The following is a 12263-nucleotide window of genomic DNA, read 5'->3' on the forward strand; positions in this document are numbered from 1 at the left end:
GATGATGATGATTATTAACAATAACAATAACAACAACAACAATAACAATAATAATAACAATAACAACAATAATAACAACAATAACAATAGCAACAACAATAACATTAACAACAATAACAACAACAACAACAATAATAACAATAACAACAATAATAACAACAATAACAATAACAACAACAACAACATCAATAATAATAATAATAATAATAATAAATCTGCTGCACATTGAGTTTATAGTGATTTCTAATGTTAATGTTATGATGTTATAGTTATTTCTCTTTGAAACGTGTCCATAAGACAAGAACTAGTCTAAAACTGAACCTTCCAGACTTACAGGATAGATCTGGTTAAAAGGATATTTGGGGTGGAAAAAAACATAAAGTTCTTGTAGCGACTTTTACAAAAACTAAAACAAATGGACTTAAAAAAAAACACAACAAAAAAACAGAAAAAACAAAGTAAGTGGAAAACAGAAGCAGAACTTGACTGGAAGCAGTACAATCCATTAAAGCCACTTTTTGTGCTGTGTTCCTCTGTAAAACATTTCCGTTGCTCCACGATGTCAGATGCAGATATTTTTAGATTCCTTCATGATTCAACAAATGATTGTTCTCTCTGCTTCACAGCTCATCTCATTATAATCACTGATGTGATCGAGGGCTGGAGGAAAGCCTCGGGTGAAGTTATCGGCTTATCCTCTGAGAAGAAACGCCACGCTGGTGAGATTATTCCACGACGATTCATTCCACACACCACGGAGGATATTTCACAGCAAAGATGGGATGAAGTGTGATGAATACCAGGATGTTTTGTCTCTTAATCAGCAAAAGATAGAATGAAAATGTTAATGCCTCTTCCATATAAATAAGATTTTTTTTTTTTTTTATCCAAGAATACATTTTTAAGGCAGGGAATTCCTCTTCCTGTTCTATTTTATATTCACAGAGGTGTGGGTTTCTGGCAGATGCACTGTGTATTATACATACTCTTAATATTTAGAGCACCAGCTTTCATCACCCCTAGTCCTTTCATGTTTTTATTTATTTAGAAATCACTAAAATGTTTCCTCACGCAGGTCTTTCTATGAATTGTAAGATCGTGCCATTGCAGATAATTGCAATTTTTATCATGTTCATTAAACGATTGCACTAAGATAAAGATAGAAAATTATCTACACAGTTAAAGGCATCTGACAGAGGAGGAATATAATCAGTTTTATCTTTGGATTGAATTATTCTGAGCTGCCCACACTCACTAGTTTGGTTTAACCCATAAAGACCCAAACAGCCACCGACGACCAAAACCATCTACTGATCTAAATGGTTTAACCCTTTCATGCATAGTGGTCATTACAGACAGTTATTCTACAGCTGTTCTCTGGTATTTTCATGCATCATCTCATACACTGTAATCCATACCATTACTGTAACTTTGCTGTTATTGATAAACCTGATCTCCAGTAACATGTTTGAGTATAAATCAAGTGCTGATTGTTTATTAGACTGTAATTAAAAGTTTATTTTTTTAAGCAAAAAGTTTGGGGGTTTTTGCATATTATCTCCATGAAATGAGTAATAACTAGTATTAGAGTATGTTAATATATGAGAAAAAAATAAGATTAGCAGCATTAAAAATGTTTTTATTTCATAGTTTTCACACAGTATATCAGTAAATACAGGTTTTTTTTGCTTCATAAATTAAATGCATGGTGTCCAGCTGAGCGGACATTTTTGTAACTCCATAAAAAATCAGTTCATTAAAAAAATTTCAATCACATTGTTTTTTTTTTTTCATGCCTAAAGAGGAATAAGAACACTCAGGAAAAAAATCATGACTAAGGTTTTCATAATTCATGCGTGAAAGGGTTAATACCTGCTGATCCACTAATCCTATCAATACATGGAAATGGTGAAAAATACAGTTTGTCGTCTTTTCGTGGTCATCAGATATGACCCATTTGGACGTTCAGAGGCTCCGTAGTTACCATGGAAACACCATCATCTTCTGAAACATTGATTCATCAGTAAAACCCATGGAGTTGGATCAATGACAGTGGATGAACACACTGGGTTTATGTTCAGTTAATGAGAGATTTTACAGAAAAATTCACTTTTTCTTCAGTTTTCTCTCTTTTTGATCTAATAACCGTCAACTTTAATCTCAGCTTTTATGAACATCCACATAATCAGTGAACTCAGTATAGGAAAATACATGATGTTCAATGAAAAAATCCAGACTACGGAGGATAATGTCATAATAAATGGTGATAAATTACTTAAGAAAAGTTAAATATGGAAAAAAAAAATATTTTGGAATGGTCATAAAAATAGCACTGGGTGTTTATGGGTTAATAAGATGTTGAAGGCATGTAAAGCAGTGGTTCTTGAATATTCTGGACATAAAATTGCCAATTTTATAGTATTCACACCAAGAAAATATACTTTTCAGTGACAGTTTCACAGTTCAATGTCATTTTTATGGGTTAAAAAGACGATACATGCACATATTTTCATCAATGCATATAGAACACATTACCCAATAAACAAAGAGAACATCAAAACTGTGTGTTATGATTCTAAATGACATTTTCGTTGTGCTATTTTAGCTCTGACATGTCACACACTTTTGTTTTAGTTCCTTTTTACTGTCAGCGTTTGGGATTCTGGATTCTTCTTGACTGTTTTTGACAATAATAAGTTCCACACAACACAGTTTTATGAGTCCAATACGTCCAATACTGTGTACTTCAGTGTTTCATGTACACATAGTTATGCGCTATTGAAAAACAGTTGTCTATAAAGTCAGCCATTAGTGGTTCTAGTGATAATAATTGTTTGAAATGTAAAACATGCCATATAAAATCAAATATGCAGCAAATGTTGCATTTTTTCTACCTATGATGCTGTAAATTGTCTGTACATCCTAAATTTACCCCTTTTAACCATTTCATGCATGACGTCCACATTTGTAAACACAGTTTAAGCTCACTTTCCAAAGAGTTATAAAGGCAATATTCTCCAAACCACATGGGGGCAGTCTCTATAGACCCTAAGTAATACAATGAAAACAAGGATCATCTTAGTTTTAGAGTTTGGACTGCTCTGTCATCTCATAAAGTTAACCTCCTAAGATCCAGCTGTGAGTTTTCTGTCCATGTTTGTGGACAAGTTTCACAGCTTTATACAAAAAAACAAACAAACAATAAAACAACAACTGTCCACCACAAAGGATGTTACATAAAAATGTGGAGAAAAAAAAAAAAAAAAAGCCAAACTTGTACTTTCCTGAGTCTCCAGAGGTTAAATATCTTCTTAATAAAAGCATATTTAAAAAAAAAAAAAAAAAAAAAAAAAAAAAATTCAAATTGCATTTCAGCTTTTAACTAATTTTGAGTAATAAAATAAATCTAAAAAAAATCTTGATTCTTTTCTCCATAATTCATGCATGAAAGGGTAAAGTAAAATAATAATAATAATAAGTTTTTAGATTTCTATTAGATTTAACTGAAAAAAATAAAACCCAAAAAATAACATAACATTGTCTTGCTGCTGCATTTTCCTCTCAGTCCAAAACAAAATCTTAAAAAGAGATAAACAGATGATCTGATAATGTTTCGTGCAGCAGCAAAACCACTTTTCCAAATGTCTGTGCCGGGAAACACAGAGGAGCGCTTAAGACAGACAAGATCTGAACTGTGATTGATCATTCCAGCTGTCAATCATAGATTTATTCCCCTCCCCCTTCTGTCTGGAAACAGCTGTGATTGGTCAGAACATCCTGTTATGTGGTAGAATTTCAACAGAGCCCAGAGAAGGGAGTCTTAGTCTTGTTTCCTTCCAGGTCACTTACATTATAGAATGTTGAAGAAATGGAATTATGTCCTAATGATGCCAAAAACTGGTTTAACCCTTAAAGACCCAGTGTTACTTTGTGTCACTTCCCAGATAAATTTTTTTTTCTCCTATATTTAACCTTTATTAAGTGATTTATCACCATTGATTGGAATATTATCTTCCTTACTTTGCATTTTTTCAGTGTAAATCATGTATTTTTCTGTCTTTAATTTACTGATCATGTATATGTTCATAAAATCTGATGAAACTTGAGGGTTATTATGTCAAAAACAGAGAAAACTGAAGAAAAAGTGACTTTTTCAGCAAAATCCACCATTAATTGAACATAAACCCAGTGTCTCCATCCACTGTCATTGATCCAACGCCATGGGTTTTACTGGTGAATCAATGTTGTAGACGATAAAGGTGTTTCCACAGTAACTACGAAGGATTTGAACATCAAAATGGGTCGTATCCGATGACCATGAAAAGACGACAAACCGTATTTTACACCAATTACACTGGGTTACAAAAAAATGTTTTTTGCAAGTTGTCTAGGTTTTTTCAATTGAATTAGGACCATTTTGCACCGCTAAATCCAAAAATGACGTGTGTTTTTCTCAATCAGGTCAGGTTTTTTTGCTTCAGAGAACTCTTCTTGCCTTTGGTCCACTGACGCAGATACTCGGTGCACGACTTGCATACCATGTGTGGCGCCCAAACTTCATCTTGGTCACCAAGTTTAATACCAAAATAAGATTGGTAAGCACACGTCATGAAACTTGTGACTTGATTCCTGTTAGGTACAATGGTGTATTCACCACAGATGTAGCAGAATACGTCAGGCTTATTTTTGCAAGATCTTCTAGTCGAGGCCATTTCATTCACCTGTAATATTAAAAAAACATTAATCATAAATTGGCAAAATCTTCTAAAATCTTCAGAAGTCATTTATTGCAAGAAATATGAAAGAATTTTGTATCATATGATGTGAAAATGCCCATAAATGTAAGCAAAAATGTTAAAAAGCCAATATGTAGCATAGTTCAGAAAGTTGACCTGATTGAGCAAAATGAATGTGATTTTTGGATTCAGCACACCAAAATGATCCTAAATCAGCTCAAAAAACTGAAACAATAAATTTGTTGTTAACCAGTGTTATTTCCATGTATTGATAGGATTAGTGGATCAACAGGGATTAAACAGTTAACATCTGTAGATGGTTTTGGTTACGTGTGGCTGTTTGGGTCATTATTTATTTATTTGTTTGTTTGTTTATTTAGCAGGGACAGTACACATTAATGAACATTTCTGTAAATGTGCCAGTATTAGCAAAAAAGCTGTTTTTCAACTGTTGTCCCTGGGTAAGATGTAAAGTGCCAGCATTCAGAAAATTAGAAACATTTAAAAAATTAAGGCTACACCCACACACTACATATGACAGGTTAATGTAACCCAGCACAGACAGTATAGTCATCAAATCTGAACAATTATGTGCAGAATGGAAGAAAAAAAGCACTAAAATATGTCTGTTTTTTCTCTGTATTGTTGCCATCACTCTCAGAATAACCCCATGTAACTGTGTTCAGTGTGAGTGTAATACTGACGGGCATGTATCCTACAAAGATGCATTTCGCTGTCATTTAGGCTTTTGAATCACTGTCAAAACGCCGATTTAACATGAGCTTTCATCCCTCGCCGTCTGTGAATTGCAGCTCTATTTTTAAAACTTTTATGTGAGCATGTCCACAATAATGGAAGGACCTAAAAAAGTCCTAAAAAGACCGGCATCCGAGGTCAGATCACACGCTGTCCATGTATCTGCCCCTGGGTTGTTGTTGTTGTGGATGCTCAGGTAATGGGACGCTAACAGGGATAATAAATGGAAAGCTATTCTATTGAGTTGGATTAGCGCTGCTCCCCCAGGGACGCCTGCTGTTTGGTCAATTACTGCTGGGCTAACACAGAGGACTCATGTCAAACAACATAAAGGTTACAGGATCGAAGAGGCTTAAGATGACGCCACTTTTTCAGCATCTGTCGTCTCATGCTTAATGCAAATATTTCACTTTATGTGGAGTTTGTGGGATACTTCGACACTTCCATCTGCCACATTATGACAGGTATATCAATGCATGATAAACGGTGGTCATTAACATTATCATAGGCACCATTACTGATGACAGAATGACTAATAATCACGCCTCCCTTCTGTCTTCAGGACCGACGTTTAGGATTATTATAGGTTATACCCTCTTCAGTAGAATAGAGGGGCAACATTATGATGACGACAGCTTTTTTTTTTTTTTTTTTTTTTTACAGTCTATTATGTTGGTAAACTCAGGTACATTAAAGCTTTGCACACACAAAGACCAAGGCCAAACAAATAACAAAATAACACATATTCAATATAATGGGTCATCAAAATTTGCTAAACTTATTTCATAATTTGTTTCAATTGCTTTCTTTTTCTTAAGGTCTGTTTTTCAGTTAATTCTACAGAAATATACACATGTTAGAGAGCAAAAATGGAATGATGATTGAAGAGGGTTGTTTGTGTTTGAAACATGTACACTAAGAACAAACATTAAATATCGCTGTTTCTGTTATAGGTGTCAAATTATGGAATCAACTGAATGATGATGTGAAATTGTGTAGCTCGTTGTTGAGTTTTAAAAAAGCTTTAATTTGTTGAATTCTCGGGGGCTACGAAAGTAAAATAATCTCTAAGTGACTTAATGTAGACTAAATTGTGTTAATGTTTTATTTGCTGCAACTTCAGGTAATTCAAAAGATGGGAGTAGGAGAAGCGGAAATAAGAATCTGGCTTCAGCTTCTTCCTTTTTTGGTTATGAATTGTGTAAATTGTATGTTCCTTATATGTATGTGTTTGGTACATGACTGAAATATAAAATATTTATAAAAAAAAAAAAATCCATTCATTCATTCAAAATGTCTTAAAAAACCCTAATAATCTTTTTTTGTAATCATTTTTCCTATTAGTTACTTCACACTAGTGACTATTTCCATGATTAAATGCATTTTTTTTTTTTTTTTTTTTTTTTTTTTTACAAAATAGCCACTCAAACCACATATTGTCTGTCATTTAATCAGTTTGTAATCCATTATTTTACAGTTGGTGCAGCAAACTCAGTGAGTTCAACTTAAAGCTAAGAAAAATGAATTAACATGTTTATCTGCATTGAGCTTCAGAAAATAAATCAAATGATGAAATAATGAAACAATAACAGACCATTCATTATAAATTTTATCTTTATTTTGCATTTGTTTCAATGTAATTCAAGGTTTTCCCCAAGTTTTTGGGCTTCTTGGGGCAGTCCGTGACCACAGTTCAGGATGTTTTTAGAAAAAAAAAAAAAAAAGAAGAAAACAAAGAAGAACAAAACATACATATACACTGAATAAAAATATAAACACAGCACTTTTATTTTGGCTCCAGTTATTGATGGGCTGAAACCAGGGATATATTTTCTATATGCACACAAACAACAGATTCCTCTTAAAGTTTTCACAGAAATTCATTCAAATCTGTGTTTGTGAGCTGAGCTGCTTTGCTGAGATCCTCCATGAACCCCACAGGTGTGTCTTATCAGCATGATGATGGTTACTGAACAGGTGTGTCTTATGCTGATCACAGTTAAAGGACACTCTGAAGGCTGTTGCTGCATGCCCACAATGGCTTTGGTGCTGAATGTAAGCCTTACAATGGCAGGGACAACAATATCATTAAGCTGCATCATATATTTCATAGTTATGTAAACAACATTGGAGTTTAAATGGTAGAAAAAGCCTGTTTTGACCTCAGGATACAGCCTTAAACCTCTGTAATGCTGCATGATAGTGGTGACATACATTTGTTAGGATTATAAAAACCTGTCTACTAAGGTTACTGTTCATGTGATAGACTTTTATTTTTTTTTTTAATTTACATTTTATTTGCATCAAATAATAAAAAAGTATCTCAGAAATAGACATAACAGAAATACTGAATGTTTTTATATTTCATATTGATTTTATAAAGACATTTGGGAGTAGTCACCCCATCTCTTCTCAATAATATATAATGTATTTAAAAAAAAGGATGAAAATATCTTCACACTGAAATGGATTATTGACTCTGGCTTGGACTGACTGCAGGAGGTGGAAACTGGAGCTTCATGGTAAGACCTATTTTCTAAAAACAGAGGTCCTGTACCAAAAGTAGGGCTACATTTAGACAAATGTTTTCAACATGTTAATTTTAAATTCCTCATACTTTTACTCTACCACATTTCAAGGATAAATATTGTTGTTGTAAGTTGAATAATGGCTATTTTTGCTATCTTGATGATGAGCTAGCTTAATGATGAGTGCGGAGGAAATCATTACTAGTTAGCTCTAAAGTTTTAGGATATGGAGTTTCAATTTTTCAGGTTCTTTAGGGAAAATGTTGATTTCAGTACTTCAGTAAGTCAAATTTCTGTATTAATATTTTACTTGGATTAGGACTTAATTTCATAATATTAATTCCTGTTGTACCCAGTTTTACTTTCCAGTCTCTAAATTAGCCAATTAGCAAGGCTTCAAGGGTTTCCTTTTTCTTTTTTAGTTTGTATTTAATTCCTCTTCTCCATTTCATCAACATTTAACTAGTTTATATAATTTGACAGCACAATTGTGTTTTTCAACCACTAAATGAGGGGAATCTGTTAAAGCCTTGCTAATTGGCTAATTTAGAGACTGGAAAGTAAAACTGGGTACAACAGGAATTATCCCTCCGGTATCCCGTCCACCAAGGCCCTTACTAAACACCAAGTGTGCCAAAAAGGCACACTTGTGGAATAATGTCAAAAAAATTTCATACAGTTTGTTTTTAATTCTTTTACACTTTTTTCTATTTCATCAACTTGAGCCGTAAATAAAAATACCAAATACTCAATAATTGTCACTTTTTTTTTTAACCCTTTAAATGCCGTGTTTGTAATGTAAACAAACCATTTTTTTGGATGCAAAAAACACACAAAAATATATTTTTTCAATATACTACATAAAAAGTGGATCACATATTTGATTTTTGCAGCCTGGCATATGTCAATGATTAACAGCAATATTTTTAATTTGCATTATTATTTTTGGCGCTAGGTCAAATATGCAAAAATACTAACATCTGTCACCAAGTGTGTGTAAAATGCACACCTATAAATCAAACTATTAAATATTATATATTGATTTATTTTTTTTGCTCTAATTTGATTTTATTCTTGTAAATCCAGGTCAGCCCTAATCATACATATCAAATGGAAGAAATAGTGTGTTTTAGGCACACTTGGGAGACAGATGCTAGTCTTGTAATTTTCTTTTGTTTACAATGTGCACATATTAGTTGGTGGCCAGAATTTTAAAGATCATGCAAAAATGAACAACTTTTGAATTCTAACCTTATTTAAATTGTGAAAAATAATATGAAGTTTTTTTTAAAACAAAGTGCAAAGTGTGCCTAAAAGGTGCACCCGGATACCGGAGGGTGAAGTTCTAACCTAAAATATGACGACAGGAATTTGACGTAAGTGCTGAAATCAACATTTTTCCTAAAGAAACTGAAAAGTTAAAACTACATGAACCCAAAACTTTAGAGCTAACTAGTAATGATTTCCTCCGCACTCATCATTAAATTGATCAGATCAATTAAGTCGAACCACAATCCCCACAACCCCCACCATCTCCGCGCAGGCGCAGATCGGCGTAGGGAGCTGTCCGTGTCAGTCGGTGCTGAAGTGTTTTCACTGAGGCTGCTTCTCTCCGGTACACCGACCGAAACGGACGGGAGCGATGGAGGAAGAGTTAAAATGCCCTGTTTGCGGTTCTCTCTTCAAGGACCCCATCCTGCTGCCGTGCTCCCACAATGTCTGCCTGGTGTGTGCCCGGAACATCACCGTCCAGACCCCGGAGGGAGAGACCCCGGTGCAGAGCAGAGCCTCGGGCAGCTCCGACTACGACTACCTGGACATGGACAAGATGAGTCTGTACAGCGAGACCGACAGCGGCTACGGCTCCTACACACCGTGCCAGCTCAAGTCTCCTAACGGGGTTCGGGTTTTTCCGCCGACCCTCCCCCACCGGCACTGCTCTCTCACCTGCCCGCTGTGCCACCGGAGCGTGTCTCTGGATGAGCGGGGTCTCCGGGGCTTCCCTCGAAACCGGCTTCTGGAAGCACTTGTAGCTCGGTACCAGCAGAACCGCGCCGCCGCCTCCTCCTCCGCCTCCTCCGCCTCCGCCGCCTCCTCCTCCTCTTCCGCGGTCAAGTGCCAGCTGTGTGACCGGAACCCGGTGGACGCGGCGGTGATGTGCGAGCAGTGCGACGTCTTCTACTGTAACGCCTGCCAGCAGCGGTGCCACCCGTCCCGCGGTCCCCTGGCCAAACACCGCCTGGTGCCGCCTCCGAACCGAGCGGCTGGAGGAGCAGCTGGAGCCGGTGGCGGAGGAGGCGGCAGCAGCGGAGGGCAGCAGCCGCCCGCGACCGCACGGAAACCGGCGACATGCCTGGATCATGAAGCGGAAAACTTCAGTATGTACTGCTGCACCTGCAAGGCTCCGACCTGCATGAAGTGTCTGGAGGAGGGGAAACACAACAAGCATGATGTCAAACCTCTGGCTGTGATGTGGAAGCAACACAAGGTAAGATCAACACACACATGCACACACATGCACACAAACCCCCCCCCAGAGTCACTGACCCCACCACAGACAACGTTTAACTGACAGTTAATCATTACACTGGTCAACAACAAATTTATTGTTCACATTTTTTGAGCTGGTTTAGGATAATTTTGGTGTGCTGAATCCAAAAATCACATTAACCCTTTCATGCACAGTGGTCACTACAGTGGACAGTTTTTCTACAGCTGTTCTCTTATCGCATTTTCAAGGATTTTATTGTTTCAGTTCCACATCAGCCAACACAGTACATTCATGCATCATCCTGAACACTGCAATTCATTCCATGACTGTAACTCTGCTGTTGATAAACCTTATCTGCACTAACATGTTTGAGTGTAAATCAGGTGCTTGTTATTGTTGTTAGACTGTCATTAACATTAATTTTGTGTGTGTGTGTGTGGGGGGGGGTTTGTGCATATAATCCCATAAAGTGAGTTTGTTAAAATGTGACAAAACATCAGATTAACAACATTTTTAAAACATATTTCATAGTTGTCACACAGTGTATCGGTAAAAACATGTTTCTTTGCCTCAAAAATTAAACACATGGTGTCCAGCTGAGTGGACATTTTTGCAACTCCATGAAAAACAGGTTCATAAAAAACAATTTCAATCACATTATTTTTTTTTTCATGCCTAAAGAGGAATAAAAACACTCAACACTCACACAATTGAGGTTCTCGCAATTCATGCATGAAAGGGTTAATTTTGCTCCATCAGGTCAACTTTCTGAACTATGCTACATATTGGCTTTTTAACATTTTTGCTTACATTTATGGGCATTTTCACATCATATGATACAAAATTCTTTCATATTTCTTGCAATAAACGAGTTCTGAAGATTTTAGAAGATTTTGCCAAATTATGATTAATGTTTTTTTTAATATTACAGGTGAATGAAATGGCTTTGACTAGAACAGGGATCACCAATCCTGGTCCTCAAGAGCCAGTATCCTGCATGTTTTAGATATTTCCCTCTTCCCGCACACCTGACAGTCATTATCAGGCTTCTGCAGAGCTTGATGATAGCCTTATGGTTAAATCAGGTGTGTTGGAAGAGGGATACATCTAAAACAAGCAGGATACCGGCCCTCAAGGACCAGGATGGGTGACCCCTGGACTAGAAGATCTTGCAAAAATAAGCCTGATGTATTCTGCCACATCTGCAGTGAATACACCATTGTACCTAACAAGAATCCTCTTAGAAAATGATTTTTTTTTCTCTTAAAACCTATTTTGGGTGAGAACTATATAAAAAATCAACTGATAAAGTCACAAAAATGTAAGCAATTTTGTGAGAAGATCAAATTTTTCAAAATCAAATTAACAAAAAAAACTGACCTGATTGAGAAAAACAGATGTCATTTTTGGATTGAGCGGTACAAAATGGTTCTAATTCAGTTGAAAAAACCTAGACAACTTGCAAAAAACATTGTTTTGTAACCCAGTGTTATGGATGAGGCTGCTGCTGAATGCAATCAGCTGTGGAGATAATCTCATATAGCAAACTCCTGCTGTATGTAAATTATTAAGCCATATGTTTCATACTGGGGTTTCAGAGGGGTTCGGTACTCCTTTCCACTGTTTTCACCATGTTTGCAGAAGATTTGATGTTTTGGGTGTCTTCTTCTACCGTAAATATGATTTGCGGTGAAAGGGAAATGCTTTCCTGTAGGGCTGGGCTATCATTATCATATATCTGTGAAACTGTAA

At 36.0% G+C, this 12263-nt stretch overlaps 1 protein-coding gene across 2 annotated transcripts in view; it reads left to right on the forward strand.

The window, feature by feature from the left end:
* Positions 1–9609: 9609 nt before the first annotated feature.
* The window catches only part of trim67 (tripartite motif containing 67), a 162970-nt gene continuing 160316 nt past the window's right edge, over positions 9610–12263 (forward strand). For both annotated transcript variants that reach the window (XM_030129112.1, XM_030129113.1), the window contains exon 1: positions 9610–10508. In XM_030129112.1, the coding sequence (XP_029984972.1) occupies positions 9663–10508 (846 nt within the window). In that variant the 5' untranslated portion in view covers positions 9610–9662. The remainder of the gene's footprint in view (positions 10509–12263) is intronic.

The sequence above is a fragment of the Sphaeramia orbicularis genome, chromosome 24 (assembly GCF_902148855.1).
Source record: "Sphaeramia orbicularis chromosome 24, fSphaOr1.1, whole genome shotgun sequence".
NCBI lineage: Eukaryota > Metazoa > Chordata > Actinopteri > Kurtiformes > Apogonidae > Sphaeramia > Sphaeramia orbicularis.